The sequence below is a fragment of the Triticum urartu genome, chromosome 2A (assembly GCF_056163025.1).
Source record: "Triticum urartu cultivar PI428250 chromosome 2A, HENAU_Tu73, whole genome shotgun sequence".
In the NCBI taxonomy this organism is placed as follows: Eukaryota; Viridiplantae; Streptophyta; class Magnoliopsida; order Poales; family Poaceae; genus Triticum; species Triticum urartu.
Window position 1 is genome coordinate 214,599,603 of NC_141874.1, and position 17,298 is coordinate 214,616,900.

Below are 17,298 nucleotides of genomic sequence, written 5' to 3' on the forward strand. Positions count from 1 at the left end.
GTATAATATTTTGGAAAAATGGAGTTGTGCTATTTTAGAACAAATATTTGGTAGCTTCTTCACAAAAAAACCTTTTTATGCACTAGGAAAATGGAAAATAACTTTTTTGTGCAAAGAAAATGAAAGCTGTCGAACTATGCCGTTGTTTGCCATTCCAAGATGCACACTTATGCAAAAAACGAGATCATTTTGACAAACTATGGCATTGTTATGTTTAACAAAATCAGAGTTTTGGGTCTAAAATTTTAAGATTCAAGTGCGAGACAACCGGCCAATAAGACGGAAGGAACCGCCTTCACGCGGATCACCAAATTGGGCGCAATCTGAGCCATCCATCATGCACCTATCCAACGGTGGAGCTTCTACTGAGAATCAAAAACCCTAACCCACCCACCCACCCTCCCCTCGATTCCCAGATCCCCACCCGCCTCCACCCCCACTCACCCACCCTCTCCCCCTCCCCTCGACTCCCCAGATCCATCCTCGCGCTTGGTCGCGCCGCCCTCCTCCTTCTCTCTACGCTTAATGGCTGGCACCGCAGCCTCGTCTCCACGGCCGGCACCGTACCCTCTACGCTGGCTCCGCAGCCCCTCCTACGACCGCGCCCGGAGCACGACGGCGCCGCTGTTGCGCGAACTAATCCCCTCACCCTCCGCCGTCGTTGCCCTCTCGCCCTCCAACACCATCCCCTCCAATTCCCTCACCCTCCGCCGGCGACATCCACCCTCCCCCTCGCCTTCTTTCCCTACATAGGCCCAAGATGGAGGCGGTCAGACGGCTCTCCAAGATCCGCGACAGCCACAGCGCATACGCGCCCCTCCACCTCATCGTCACGAGATTCGAGCTTGGCCGCGACGGAGGTGTTGGAGGTTTTCTCCTTCCCCACAATCGTGCGCCGCGGGAGGTGCCCCCATGTGTTTCTTCTCGGGCGACGACACAGCCATGCGGTGGGTGGGATTTGACGCCGCTCTTCCGCTCCGTGCGAGGAGGGAGCCGGCGAAGGCTCGGCTGCTCCGACTCCATGGAGCCCTTCCAGGTCCCCTTCCCCTTCCCCTCTCGCTTCCCTTTTCATCTGTGCCACCGCCCATCTTCTGACCCAGCACTTCGTATCCGATCTGGTTCGCTCCGGAGGCACTGGGTTTGGGGATTTCCCTTCTCTGAAACATGTACGGTCGCTGATGCTTGACGTGCTACCATTCTTGTAGTTGCTAGCAGAAGCAGAGCAGCCCACTGGTCATGGTGGTGCTATTCTTGTAGTCATAGTTTCACTTGTACTAAGGCCGAGTTTAGTCAATGCCACTATGCCAGTTAATCTTTGTCATGATGATTAGTTGATGAACCACCCAGGATTATCCATGATGAGCCGCAGATGTCTGGATGAAGTGCGTAATGGTAAATGTTTGATCTGTACTTCAACAACTGGGAATGATGCCTCTCACGTGCATGTGTGTGTTGCTTTTGTTCTCTGTTGAGAATAAAAACCTTGTGTTTGGAGTTGAGGCATCTGGCGCCTCTGTTGTTTTTAGTTTGTGTCCACTTTGTTCCTCTGTGGCTGCAGGCTTAAACTAATGGCACAAGGAGTTTTTGCTTATGGTCTGAAGTTTGAACATGCAAGTGTTGTGTTTTCTTCCTGCAATGATATCCACTATTGATACTAGTAGAACACATGCCCGTGCGTTGCCACGGCCTTTTGAAATAAATGGCAATCAGATTCATAATAATGTCTTGACTTTTGGTAGGCATGCCCACATGCTTGCAACGGATTCATAGTCAGAACATAGATGGTCTAACTATTAAGTACACCTATCTTGGTGCAACTTATCCGACGGCCTGTGTATCTTCTTTTATGTAGAAGTTTGATTGTAGTGTTATAAGTTTTATGCAATGGTATCTGGAATGCCTCACTGCTCAACCAGCTTGCTGTTAGAACTGGTAATAGTCATGTATTAATTTGGTACCAGTAATTTTATCATACCTGAACTCAGCTCATTTCAGATCTGTGATGGTTGTAGTATGGAACCTCCTTATAGATATGAGTTGCGTCCTAGCCATTTTAACTATGATTGGTAGTATTACTTCAGATTTGATGGTGAAATAATTAAATTGATGATGTGCTTTTTGTTAACTATATTCTAATGCATGCATACATGAGGAATGCATGGGTTAACTCATCCTTATTGATTGACCCTCTCTATTAATTGATAATGTATGCTTTCTTTGTATTTAGTAATTTATATGGTTCTGGCCTCTTACAATTAAACATTATATCTATTTTAATTATAATACTGCATTATGGAACTGTTAAAAATTGCTGTTCTGGAATTATGCATCTTAATGGAATTTCTATGTGTTCTCGTAGTTTATTTCTGATGTGTTCTCGTAGTTTATTTCTGATGTGTTCTCGTAGTTTATTTCTGATATAGTATTGTTGTATGTTTGGCTGTTCTTCAAATCTTTTTTATTTACATTATTGGTTTGCACATTCTTTCTGCTCATTGTCTGATTTTATATAATTTGCTTTCAGATGCAATACCTTGAGGAGCACCCCATCTCCCTGTGGACTGAGAAGAGCACCGAGAAGGAGCAGTTCGGTGTTGGCTTCTACCCCATCTCCCTTGCCGAGAGGGTCATTGTCAGCACGAAGCACAACAACGATGAGCAGTACGTGTGGGAGTCCCAGGCTGGTCGTTCTTTCACCGTCACTTGTGATACGTCTAGGGAGCATCTCGGCAGGGGTACCAAGATGGTCCTCTACCTCAAGGATGACCATGTATGCAGTCCAAGCCTCCTATATAGTGATTGGTTTACTCTTCATGTTGTGGTTCTGTGCTTAGTTTAGCTGTATTGGATGTTTGCTTGTTTGGTTTATTCCTGATCTGAACTGTATGATTTTTGTGTCAGTTATGTTTGCCCTGCATGAGCTAAACTCTGTTAGATTCCATGATCAACTACTGCTGTTGTTGTATGGCAAACACCAAAGGCAAATCATATTTGTGATGCAGTTTCTGTAACTTGGCATTTCTACATGGCTTGTTTATATTGGCAATTATACACCGATGATGATGTTTACCTGCACTGCTTAATTCTGTGACACTAGCAAACTTATGTGAATATACTATGCTTGATGTTGATCATTTGGTGCACTAGTGTGCAGTTCTCGTTGTCAGTTCTTGTTTTCTTGATTCATTTATACTATATGATTCAGGTCTTATACTTTGCTAGTAGGTAGCAAACTATTGTTCTTTATGGGTGTACCATGCTATTGAAATTAAAATATGAACATAGATGGATGAGTTATTTATGCATATCACTTTCTTATTTGTCGTTCACTTGCAGTGCCTACTGTACTGATATGAAAGGTCAAGCATGGAGGTTTCAAGAGCATCCCTTCGTCCTGGTAATGTTTTTTTGTTCCTTCTTAGTCTGCTGTAGTACTTTGATTTCATTGCAATCTATAGCAGTAGCTTTTTTTTCTTGTAAAGCTTCTTTGCCATGTATGTGATTGCTCTTCTGGATTCGTGGGAACTGAATCTCGAGTGCATGCTAGAGGCTAGAGCTGTAGGAGGTTCAGTTACATGCTCTTTAGTTTTTTTCCGTCAATTCTATGTTATGGTAGTCCATCCTGTACGTTTCCAGGTTTTCTAACTATATGCAAAACTTCCTGTAGGCTTGGTGAGGGATGCTCCACCAGCATCTTGCTGCTTGGCGATGGACGACAAGGACTTCCTCACGCATGAGGTGTCTTCTAAGATCTACGGTGACAAGGTAATCTCACTCTCTTCAACCCTAGTTGTTTTGTGTGTGCGGTTTCTGCAGATGGTGGTCTGTGTGGATCTTGTTATAGTTAGAGTGTTATGCTGGTGCTGGCTTGAAAGAAGGGCGGAAATGCTCAACAATCTATTTCCTGCAGCATTTAGCTATTTACATTATGAAATATGTGGACAGTAGGTATGTTTCCCATGTTATATGGTAATAACTATACATGTTATCATTGAGTTTGTTGTGTGTTTTATAGAATGACATGGTTGGCTAATTAAGCCCTGTCCGTGTATCTTTTAGAATTTGCTTCATTGGTAGCACATTCAGATATATTAATTAATTTTGTGCATGTTGGAGAATTTAGACGACGATAACAAACTGTAATCACGAATACTTGTATAGAAACTTGCACGACCATCTTGTTTAATTTTGTGATATTCCTCCATACTAGGAGCTAATCAGCTGCACTATTATTCAGCTTTCATTGGCAGTTTTAATTTCATGAAATCATCTTTTCTTTTCTATGCTCATGTTCAAGCCTGGTAGTATATATTTTTTCCAAATGGTTTGTTTACTTGATTTATCTTTTGTTTGATTTTGCTCCATCAGCTTTCCTGATGTCCTTCTACATATATATGTTGGTTGTAATCTTCTTGAAGAATGCAAGTACTTGATATTCCATTCTGTTCTTGTAGGTGAATGGAACTCCGTTGGTAGAACTCCGTTGAGGACTTCTACCCATGTTGAAGAGCATGTTCTGTGGTATCCAAGAGTAGCTAGCTTTTGTACTGGCAGAGCAGTCTATTTGTAGATCCCAATATTTATGATTGTGTGGATTTGGGTGAAGTTTGAAGTTCTTGGGTATGCAAGATTCGATGGTTAAACTGGTTGATGTGATGTGAATGAGTGTATGGAAACTGGTTGGTGTGATATGAATGAGTGTATGTAGTTTCACGTGTTCTGTTCTGTAATAAACTTATTTTAGCTGTTATTTGAAGATTTTCATATGCTTTCTCTCTTCTGTCTGTTTGATATATACATCTATATTGCTTATTAATAAGCTGTGAAAAATCTGACATTTGGGACCCATCTGTAAACTGGAGCTGGGAAAAAAAATCTGGAAATAAAAAATAAATTGACTGCAAAATGTTGTGCGCTAGAAAATAAAAAGGCCAAATTGTAGGCCAGGCCCATGTAGCTAACCGAAATTAACATAAAATACATATATTAAAAGGGCTTGCCCAAAAAATAATACATGGGCCGAATTACTGGGCCAGACCCATATAGCTAATAAAAGCACAGGAAAAAACATTAAAAAGGCCGAATTGTTGGACTAGGCCCATGTAGAAAATCGAATTGGACCGGGCTGATTCTTGTGCCACATCAGATTGCCACGTCGGATGCCTACGTGTCCTGGGGAGGCTGCTAGTTACCAAAACAAAACAATAGGCATATTTTGGCCGTAAATGTCTATGACCTTCTCACAGAGAAGGTCGTTAATTTCAGTTTACGACCGCCAGCTTTTGACCTTCTATTTTTGGTCACAAAAGTTCGCAAATGAAAAACAATGACCTTTTAGTGACCAATAGTCAAGGTCACAAGTTGACATATTTCTTGTAGTGTAGCATAGCATGGCAATATAAGCAAACATAGAAGTAACTCCCAAAGGTTTGATAATAAAATAGGTAATAGGTACTACCTCATCTACTTTTCAAAACCCACAATTTAATTAATCCTAATCATGCAATGTTTGAGGATTGATCTAATGCAATAAAAACTGGGTAGTAGATGGTATGATCAAAGTGTTACTTGCCTTGTTGATGATCCGTGAAACCTAGCGATTCGAAGTAGCAAGCGGCGCACTCCGGGTACTCTATCGCAAACAAACAATCATACAATAAGTACTCATCTAATGCACAGGTAAAGCTCAAATAAGAGATCTAACCAGAAAGTTCAACTTAAGAACTCCGGTTGGCAAAAAGAAACAAATCGAACGAAGCAACGAAAGAAACAAACTTCGTTTACTAATCTGGATCCAAGTCAAATTTTACAGAAAAAAAATCTTGTTTGAGTTGGTTAAACGAAAAGAGGGTTTCGAGATGAAACTCCAAGCGCTTGAATCGCCTGATTCCGATTAACGAGCGAAAAGTTATACTAAAACGAAAATCGGATCAGAAATCATGGTCCGAAATAATCGCGGAAAATCTGAGAAAAAGAAAAACGACGAACGGGATAACGAACGAACGTTCGTTTTCTGCGGCTAAACGGAGAACGCGTTCGTTAAAACGAACGAACGAGCGAACACTCGCTAAATAAACTAAACTGGAAAATAAACCGAACCGGAACAATAAAAAATGGATCTAGGTTTTCGAAAAAAACGGATCGGTTTTCTTTGCGAAAACCGAGGCAACGGCGGCTACCTCGGGCGGATCCGGCGAACGACGGCGGGGCGGCGCGGCTCTGGTGCGGCGGGTGGCGGCGACGGCGGGCGGCGATGGCGGCTGGCGCGTAGATCGGGGCAAGGCGGCGGCGGCTCCTGGCGGCTAGGGTTTCGGCTGGGGCGCTGCGGCTCCGCTCGGGCCCTCGCGGCTTTTAAGGGCCGGCCAGGCCACGTGTCCTAGTCGGACACGACCCGGTTAGGTCGTTTCGATTTTTTTTAATAATTACGCGCAGAAAAACAAATAAAAGAAATACTAAATGGACTCCAAAAATCTCGAAATAAATTTTCTTCGACTTCTAAAATCAAGACGGACAAGATGAACATTTATTTGGGGCCTAAATGCAATTTTGAAAAATGCACATTTGTCCTAAATTCAAATAAGATAGCAATAAAACCCAAAATAAAATCTTATTTGATTTTATTATTAAATCCTCAATATTTCTTTATTTTGGGAAAGTCATTTTATTCCCTCTCTCATATTTTTGTGATAGAAATAATTTAAGATAAAATAAATAAAATCAAATGATCCTATTTTCAAAATTTGATGAAACTCAAATATGAAAATAACGAAATCCCCAACTCTCTCCGAGGGTCCTTGAGTTGCGTGAAATTTCTAGGATCAACCAAAATGCAATAAAATATGATATGCAATGATGATCTAATGTATAACATTCCAAATTGAGAATTTGGGATGTTACATGAGCGTTATTGCGAACGTGGTTAGTTATAATCTTTGCTGAAAACTTGAATGTTGGCTTTACATATTTACAACAACAAGAGCAACAGAGTTTGTAGAAGTTTTTCTTTATCACTTTCAGTTTGTCAACTGAATTGCTTGAGGACAAGCAAAGGTTTAAGCTTGGGGGAGTTGATACGTCTCCATCGTATCTACTTTTCCAAACACTTTTGCCCTTGTTATGGACTCTAACTTGCATGATCTGAATGGAACTAACTCGGACTGACGCTGTTTTCAGCAGAATTACCATGGTGTTATTTATGTGAAGAAACAAACGTTCTCGGAATGCCCTGAAACTTCACGGAGCAACTTTTCAGAAAATATGAAAAATACATGCAAAAGATGAAGGCCAGGGGGCCCACCACCTCTCCACGAGGGTGGGGGATGCGCCTGCCCCCTAGGGCGCGGCCCCCTACCTCGTGGGCTCCTGTCGCCTCTCCGACTCCAACTCCAACTCTATATATTGTGTTTCAGGGAGAAAAAAATCAGAGAGAAGAATTCATTGCGTTTTACGATACGGAGCCGCCGCCAAGCCCTAAAACCTCTCGGGTGGGCTGATCTGGATTCCGTTCGGGGCTCCGGAGAGGGGAATCCGTCGCCATCGTCATCATCAACCATCCTCCATCACCAATTTCATGATGCTCGCCGCCGTGCGTGAGTAATTCCATCGTAGGCTTGCTGGACGGTGATGGGTTGGATGGGATCTTTCATGTAATCGAGTTAGTTTTGTTAGGGTTTGATCCCTAGTATCCACTATGTTCTGAGATTGATGTTGCTATGACTTTGCTATGCTTAATGCTTGTCACTAGGGCCCGAGTGCCATGATTTCAGATCTGAACCTATTATGTTTTCATCAATATATGAGTGTTCTTGATCCTATCTTGCAAGTCTATAGTTACCTATTATGTGTTATGATCCGTTAACCCCGAAGTGACAATAATCGGGATACTTACCGGTGATGACCGTAGTTTGAGGAGTTCATGTACTCACTATGTGTTAATGCTTTGTTCCGGTACTATTAAAAGGAGGCCTTAATATCCCTTAGTTTCCGTAAGGACCCCGCTGCCACGGGAGGGTAGGAGAAAAGATGTCATGCATGTTCTTTTCCATAAGCATGTATGACTATATCCGGAATACATGCCTACATTATATCAATGAACTAGAGCTAGTTCTGTGTCACCCTAGGTTATGACTGGTACATAATGAACCGCATCCGGCATAATTCTCCATCACCAATACATTGCCTAAAAGCTTTCCATATATTGTTCTTCGCTTATTTACTTTGTCGCTGCTATTGCTATCATCACTACAAATTACCAAAAACACTACTTTTACTACGGTTACCTTTTGCTACCGTTACCACTACTATCATATTACTTTGCTACTAAATACTTTGATGCAGATATTAAGTTTCCAGGTGTGGTTGAATTGACAACTTAGCTGCTAATACTTGAGAGTATTCTTTGGCTCCCCTTGTGTCGAATCAATAAATTTGGGTTGAATACTTTACCCTCGAAAACTGTTGCGATCCCCTATACTTGTGGGTTATCAAGACTATTTTCTGGCGCCACTGCCGGGGAGGGTAGGACAAAAGATGTCATGCAAGTTCTTTTCCATAAGCATGTATACATGCCTACATTACATCAATGAACTGGAGCTAGTTCTGTGTCACCCTAGGTTATGACTGTTACATGATGAATCGCATCCGGCATAATTCTCTATCACCGATCGATTGCCTATGAGCTTTCCATATATTGTTCTTCGCTTACTTACTTTCCCGTTGCTATTGCTATCATCACTACAAAATACCAAAAACACTACTTTTACTACTGTTACCTTTTGCTACCGTTACCACTACTATCATATTACTTTGCTACTAAATACTTTGTTGCAGATATTAAGTTTCCAGGTGTGGTTGAATTGACAACTCAGCTGCTAATACTCGAGACTATTCTTTGGCTCCCCTTGTGTCGAATCAATAAATTTGGGTTGAATACCTTACCCTCGAAAACTGTTGTGATCCCCTATACTTGCGGGTTATCAGACTTCTTTGTCGTTACTAAAGTCTATAGTAACGAATTTGACTAGGTTGCTCTCAAGGAAGTCCTTAAAATCCTAGCACTCAACATCGGCATGGCATATGTGGTAGACCAAGCATAAGTCATGCACGCAAACATGGATCACATTGGGCTTCTTCCTCTCTTCGTCCTTTAGATCCTTGTCTCGTCCCAGGACTGTGGTGTACTCAACATCTAGCCCAGCGACCCACTCATCATATGAGTCTTCGAACATGCGTCTGAAGCGAGAAAGGCATCCTTTCACCGTCGCGGAAGAACGGGTGTAGATGATGTCGAACTCATCGCCGGTGATGGTTCTAACCTTGTACACACCGCCGATCGGGGAGATTTGGGACGCCATGGATTTGGGAGGAGGGTTAGGATTACTGGAACTGCCGTAATGTGAATGGACGGGACGACTAGGAGCAAACCACTGTAGTATTGAAGGACGTGCAGGGACGAGTAGGAGCGAACTGCCAGTGTGCGAACGGCAGGGTAGTGGCTTTCCATTCTCCCATGATACGGGCTTCCGGGAGCCCTTGGATCTGAGATCGAACGGTTGCATGGCGTGATTCTAGACCTATGGGTGAATATCCTATCCTGGAGGGTTATTCTGCAAATTTTCAGCAACTTAGCATGCGACCGTTTGATCTCAGATCCAAGGGCTGCCAGCATCCCGTATCGTGGTCGCGCCTACCACGACCGTCGCGTCACTCATGCGGTCGCACCCTTGGAGATTTAACACGGTGCGTTAGGCTATCTGATGTTGGCATGTCATACATAGTCATCACTTAGTCACCCATACTACAACAAGGTTTTGGCTATAAGTGTATTTTTTTACTTCTCTCTATCTCTTTCTTCGTACTCCCTCCGTCCCATAATATAAGAACATTTTTTACACTAGTGTAGTGCCAAAAACGTTCTTATGTTATGGGACACATGGAGTACTAGTATTTATTGCATTTGCCAAGGAGTGACCTCTTCCAATGAAATGGTGTTGCTAAGTTTGCTTCATTTAATTAGCTATAGACTCAAAATTGTCTTTTCACCTAGGTACACGGCTTAGCACCGTTTCTTCCTTGGGTCACCAAACTAGTCTCTCTCTTCTTGATTAACTTGCCACATCAGACTTTATGCCTATGTGGCAAGCTTAAGGACCTGTAGGAGCAAGTAAGTACAATAGTGCGCTTTACAGGGCATTTTTGCATATGTGGAGGAAAGAGAGGCAAGGAAAAAGTGGAGAAGTAGGCTCTCATGCAAGAGCCAGCCTCTACTACATGGTGGAGCATTGGGAGAGGCACCTATATGGAGGTGGTCAGGAATCGGGAGACTCACGCCGGTCGTAGCGCCGCAGTTAAAATGATAATGGCAAGCCAAATCACGGGGCCCCACCTGTCCAGCAGTAACTCGCTGTCAAATCACACAGCCCTACGTTTGCCCTACTCCCTCATCTTCTCGCATCTCTGTCGAACCGACTAGGCGGAACTGCCCCGCCTACCGCGCAGGAAAAGCCCGCGCAGTATACTCCCTCCGTCTAGGTGACCAAGGTGGAGAGGAAAACGAGAGAACTTAATGTTTAGTACTTCGTATTTGCTAATGCTGGTTGTAAAGGTACTAGCCTTAGCAATTTTGATGAGGTGTCATAGAATTAAATGAAGAAAGAGAGAGAGTTGAGTACTATGTGTCATACATGGAAATAAATAAAGTACTACATGATACTAATATATGATACATGGCGCAGGAGTACTAAGTATTATTAATACAGTTTTGCTAGAACTCATCTAGATGAGATATAATTTGGTCTCATTCATCTTTTATAGCCATTGGATGTGATGCTATATAAGGTGCATGTGTGCTGATGTGGGTTGTATTTGTTCTTGTGCAACGAACTGACCACTGCATGTCATGTTTGATAGTCTCAAGTCATTAAAAGCATACAAGCCCCACATCTCTTCTTGGTTGATTCCTCTATTTATGTCAAAAAAATAAGAAACAACATGAGAGTTAATGCACCACGCCTATCTGTTTACTATTTGGTTTTCGTAAGATGACTTAATACTCACCTAGACGGAGGGAGTATTTGATTTGACAGCGGGCGGCGCAGTTCCTGATACGGCTTTAATGCAGACGAGGGAGGGAGTAGCGGTTCCCGATATGTTGAACGACCAATGCATCCTCCTTCAATTAATGCATGAGGGAAGTAATGGGAGGAGGTCTGGGAAAAGAGGCTGCACGATGTGAATGCAAAGCAGTTTGCCCTCATTGCCCTCATATGAAGGCGCCCCTCCATTCCAATGCATCTACCACATCGTACGCACCTAAGCATTTGCCTAAGCACCTACACTAAGTGCAAAAGAGCTCAGTCTAGACCCATGGAGGTGATGCGCGTGAGCGGCCAGCTGCTGCGCCAGATGGTCCACGATGCCGGCCTGCGGCATGGCGCCGAGGATCGTCTCCAGACGGTGCTGGAGACCGGCTGGTGGATGGCCGCCGTCGACGCCAACTACGACTCTCAGTTGGACCAGATGATCGTTGCCACCAGCAACAAGTTCACTGTCCTCAAGAAGCTCGCGGACGACATCGCCGTACTCCTCCAGCCCACGCGCCCGGGCTCCTCATTGCCTGCCACCCTAATCGGCCTCCATGGCCGAAACCTCTTTCAAGCACTAGTGGCCCTGCGACTGCCCGCCGACGCCACGAAGAATGTCCACCTGGAGGTTGCGCTCGCCGCGAGGCACCTCGCCCTGCAAGAATTCGTCGACCTACATGTCCATGTGTCCGAGCAAATCATGTACATAGTTATCTACAAGGCCAGTGAGGACGCTACGACGTTGGCCTTCCTCAACCGGCTGGAAGCCTTGGATGCCTTTGCTGAGAAGCACCTCGACCTCGCCACAAAAGCCGCCGCTCCTTAGCCGCCGGTCGGTGGCCTGGCGCACTAAGTTGAGGAGGAGAAGGTCGTACATTCGTGGATCCATCTTTCTTCTTGTCTTCTGTAACCACCATTGCGATCGCATCATCGTGGCCTTAATTATTATTGTGCTATTGCATTCTCATTCCAGTCAATACCGACATGTGCGATCCCTTTGCTTAAGTATATGCATCACTGTAACTAGTACTCCATCCGTCAATGTATAAGTTGTGCTTACCTTTTCCATCAACTTCGTGCAACGCGCGGGCATCTTGCTAGAAACACTAGAATATGTCTATATAATCCGTATGTGATAGTCCATTTGAAATCTCAAAAAAGACAAATATTTAGGTACGGAGGGAGTAATATATTAGGAGTATATCAAAACAATAGTGATTTCTTTCAAGTTTGTGAACAAATACTACTATTCTACTACTTTGGATCCGTCGCAACGCACGGCACATTGCTGGTAAAAGGAAAAGGCATGCCGCGTTCGCGTCGCACCCCCACACGCCCGGGAATCGGGAGTACAACACGGCCCGTCCGGCACGACACATAGCTTAGGGAAGGCGTGTTGCCTAGCATTTTCACTTTCATGTGGGACCGCTGTTGAGCAAACCGACACCCCGCCCGCCGCCGGGTTGGAAAACAGAAACGAGGGGAAGATCTAGCTGTAGCACGGAAGCCAAGAAATTTGGTGTCAGACGGGGCTCATTGATAGAGTAGGAGCATTCCGTACTAGTACTACTCCTACTAGTACCAAGTTTGTACTCCTAATACTATATTACTAGTACTACCACTATACAACTAGTAGGTACGTGCACGGCACAACATCGTAGGAACAAAAAACGGGAAGATCTTGTTTTGGGTGATTTATCTTTTTTTCAATCAACATAGTATGATGTGGGGGGCACCCATGAAGCTTATGTGGCTTGGTTGCATGGCTACGGAAGGTTAGAGAAAAATAAATAGATAATGTGTTTAGAGTGCACTCCACTAAATAGATATACTTTGGATCCATTGCAACGGACCGGCACATCTATATCTATACCCCCTATATAGTGTGTGAAAAACGTTGAAAGTTGGTCGTTGGATGAAGCCAATCCGACGGTACAAAGATGGCAAATCCGAGCACTACTGGCCATTGGATATCACAATACAAAAAAAATACACTTCCGTGATGATACGTGTTTGTCACAGTAGGTCGCGTTTTTTGTCATGCATGTACATCCATGACGAGTTTATGACAGAATCAAGATAGTCATACCTATGCTGTCGTAGAAGTGTTCCATGACATTACCAAAATTATCATCACGGAAGTGTCCACTTCCATGACGATAAATCGCGCGTCACAGAAGTGCTTTCGTCAAGGGTGACCGACACGTGGCATCCACCGTAACGGAACGCTGTTAAGCTATCGGGTCGGGTTTTGGATCCGATAACCCGTTAACAGCCCCGACCAATGGGAAATTTCCACGTGTAAAATTCTTATTGGCCGGAAGAAACACGTATTAGCTCGTCAGTGGGTCAGATGGGCGCCTATGTATAGTCAACACGTGCCACGGCCCACCACTGGCCCATTTAGCTTACAAAGCCGTCCCGTTTGACTTGGTCAAAAGTTGACGGGCTGGCCCATGAAAAGTCTGTTAGCGGTCTCTTCGCAAATAGCCCATTTTACGGCCCGTTAGGCCCTAAAGGAAATCGGCCCAACAACGTCATGTGGACCGTCGAATATAACACCAGCCCATTTCACTTTCGGGCCATGTATGGCCCACGACGTCTTTCGGCCCATATGAGGCCTTCGTATCTTTCGGCCCTTTACAGGCCCATGGTGACTCTAGCCCATAATGAACATTAATTTTCTTTATACCCGTTAACGGCCCGTGATTTACATGGGCCTTTTCCAGCCCGTGTTAGATTTCGGCCTATTGACGGCCCATACGTTCTTGGGCTCCTTTTCGGCCCTCGATTACTTCCGGCCCGTTACTGGCATGTTCCCCTAATGGGCCAAATTCGGCCCATGGCAAGAGTCGGCCCGTTACTTGCCTGTTCCCCTAATGGGACAAATTCGGCCCATGGCAAGAGTCGGCCCGTTACTGGCTTGTTACCCTAATGGGCCAAATTCGGCCCATGGCAAGAGTCAGCCCATTTCTGGCATGTTAACCCGTTGCGCCGTTTCCAGCCCGTCCTATATTTTGGCCCATTAACGACCCGTTATGCCTGTGACAGAATTAAGCCTTTGCTGTCCTACGGCCTGTTAACGGCCTATTACCGTGCTGGGCCGATACCAATTACGCCCGATTACGGCCCATGTAGATCCGTTTATCCGACGGCCCGAGGCCCACTGATTACAGGCCCATTTATCGACGGCCCGTAGGAGACCCATGGATCCTATGGACCGTATATGGCCCATGGTAGTTGCGGCCACTAGCAAACCAGGGAAAAACAAGACTAGGAAATAAATAAGGCCGAAACTAATGCTAGGCTATTAAGGCGATTGCACAGATTACATCCACTCGGCATCAAAGATCGCCACTAGTGCAAATATAGGGAACACCCTACACTATACAAAAATGGCTTGTTGTTTTCTTCAGCCGGTGGCTGCACGTTAAGAATAAATTTCGTATTGCACCAAAACTAATTACAACTATATAACAAAAGGAAGGTTGGCATAAAACTTAACAGTCTAGCAGATAAATGCACCACCAGAAGTTCAGAAGCTCAGTTCATTTGACCTGACTGTTATGTTTTCATGTTGTATTGTCCGATGGAGCACCATAACCCTCGCCTTCATTTCCCCTAGGCTCCTGAACAACATAGCAAATGTCTGATAGTCTGGTTTCAAAAGCATGCATATCTTGACGACATTGAGCAATGTTTCTCCTTGTTTCACAAAGGGTCTCTGTTAGGGAATGGACTTGTGTCGGGAGCGCAGATACAACATTGCTTTGAGCTTGGGTATCTTGATCATGAGGCAGTTTGGACGATATTGCCTTAACAACCAACCTAGTATTACGCAGGAACGTGCTTTTGGCACTGTTAGTGGACAGGTACTGACCCACTGCAGCAAAAGCTGACATTGCGATTATAGTTGCCTCGCCACCTTCAGAAGGTGGCGGTTCCACCATTTTCCCATAGCTTGCTAAAAAGTTGAGGTTTTAAATTAGTAGTACCAGAACAGAAGATATTGAGGCAACAAAACCAAACAAAATAGCTTTGGTCTATATACAGAACTTATTCTGGTGAACCCATGTAAAATATTAGTTGTATTTTACTGCAAAGTACATAATAAAACCAGGTTCCAAACATATGACCACGTACCATCGCTAATGTATTGTCTATTTCTTCACAGTGTATTGAGGGCTAAGGATAAAGAGACGAAGTTTATAATACGGTAAGCATAGTATGACATCATTCATATCACAAAACAACTGAGAACAGACAAACAGGCAATTGTAACGTTGTGTGGGCAAGTCCAACACGGAACTAGATTACGGGTCAAGATCAAAGGAACATCACTCCTCTCTTTTAAACCTTGTAAGGTGCAATGATACGCTAAGACAATTGTGTATAAATTTGAAAAGAGTAATAGACATTGGCTACAAACCATGCAGTTCAAGGCACAAGTCAGAGTAAGTAGTAGTTAAAAGGCATGAGGATTAAGGACTTACAACAGCGGCTTTGACTGGTGTAGTCATGCCCTTCTTCTTGCTGGTGTGACAGTCCTTGAAGATTTCCATAGCATTTGGTTCAGATACTTTTTGGTCCTTGCGGGCTTTCCTCTGCATTTCGAACAAGTCAATATAGATCTGATAATATGGTACAGCGAAAAGAGTGAAACAGCAGCTAATTACAAGAGCCTCGCAGTGTGCAATATAGCTACGAGATCCTGTCGTCTGTTGGAATTTCACTTTCGTACGTTGGCCTTGTTCTTTGAACAGTTCACCTACAAGAAGATAGATTTGTGTGGCACATGCATAAATAGGACTTCAACATGTGATCTGATCACATATATATAATGTACCTGATACTTCAGATCAGACCAGTGTTTAACAAGGCCCCTCTAGTCTTCATCCGATATATTTTCCACTGGAGATGTTTGGGAAAGTTCATTGTTAGCCTTGCCTTCAAAGTGAGTTTTCCTCAAGTTATACCGATACTGTTGCAGAGTAGACTTGAAAACATGGGTGCAAGCTTGTATGGTTGCATCATATTGGCTATCCAACTTGAACCTCATCTATTGAAAATTATGGGAGTCTCATTATCAGCAACCTAGAAAGTATGGGACAGAGCAAGACTATATTACTAGTTTCCATACATAACCATACTTATAGATAAATGGTCGAGGAAGGTGTTGAACTGGGTTTCGTCTTTGTCATTCCTGTACTGAATCCATGTTGGGAGGATACGTACATGACACCTAACGGCAACCGCTGCCTCTGATACTAACTTGGCTGACTCTGTAGCATCACGTGGCCTTTTTAAACCTGCCTCAAAACGGATCTCCATTCTCCCTCCTCTAGATTTAGTTAACCTATCGAGCATTATCCCTGATGTTTGTTTCCTCTTGCACCTAGGTGCTAGTCCAACAACGAACATAGGAAGTGTTAGTGTACATCAAACTGTGAGACTACATATAAAGAAGCATGCGACTATAACTTGACTCCACCAACTACCTTCTTGCTGTTGAAGCTCACAAGGTTCATCTGATATTGCCAACTCGTCTTGTGTCAAGAGTGATTGGGAAGTAGTGTCAGGTGGCAAGGGAGCTTGGGAACGTGCTGCTAGCTCAGTTGACGCATGAGTAAGTCGTGCAGTTGGTAGTACTGTGGTAGGTGTTGCAAGAACTAGGGTTGTCTCTGCTTGTTTGGTGGCAGCTATTTGTTTTTGTTTGGCTTTTTTTGCAACTCGTGTAGCATGGGATGCCGTGTTTGTAGAATTTTCCGCTGGACTTTGACCTTCTATTGCACCATCAGTACCAGCAGAATCTGCAGGATTCATCCGCTTCTCATTCCCTGCCATTCTGTGTTTCTTCCTCTTTCTCTGTGCCATGTTAAGTCAAGCCAACAAGAAAAACGAATAACAATTTAGTTCTTCAGAACAAATTGATGCGTGATGCAGACGAACTGAACTTTGATGTTAGACAACCACATGATAGGAGGATGTAATATGTATGAAAAACAGGACGGAAGAGATACCCAGAACTATGATGTGTAAACTAAGAAGAAGACATTTCACCAAATTAGAAGCAATGCAATGGAAGGTAGACACAATATGAAAGATGCTACAAATATCGCTCTGCCAAGTTAACAGTGTCTCATCATAAATGGCATTTAAACAAATGTGAAGCAGTACAAGAAATAAATCATATGCAAGATGCAAACAACATCACACT

The 17,298-nt window shown here is 43.8% G+C and overlaps 1 protein-coding gene across 1 annotated transcript; it reads left to right on the forward strand.

Annotated features, from left to right (window-relative positions):
• The first annotated feature begins 431 nt into the window (after positions 1-431).
• On the forward strand, positions 432-4,773 carry LOC125528234 (uncharacterized). Its single transcript, XM_087543658.1, has 5 exons — positions 432-1,036; positions 2,525-2,770; positions 3,337-3,397; positions 3,668-3,765; positions 4,455-4,773. Exons 1-3 carry the CDS (start codon positions 761-763, stop codon positions 3,349-3,351), a joined length of 537 nt encoding a protein of 178 aa, XP_087399784.1. The 5' UTR covers positions 432-760; the 3' UTR covers positions 3,352-3,397; positions 3,668-3,765; positions 4,455-4,773.
• The last annotated feature ends 12,525 nt before the right edge of the window (positions 4,774-17,298 follow it).

What these genes read in the sequence shown, in the direction of transcription:
- LOC125528234 (XM_087543658.1), top strand. Translation starts at nt 761, where the DNA reads ATGGAGGCGGTCAGACGGCTCTCCAAGATCCGCGACAGCCACAGCGCA. An exon ending in ACTCCATGGAGCCCTTCCAG is followed by an intron (nt 1,037 to 2,524) that starts GTCCCCTTCCCC and finishes ATTTGCTTTCAG; the next exon opens with ATGCAATACCTTGAGGAGCA.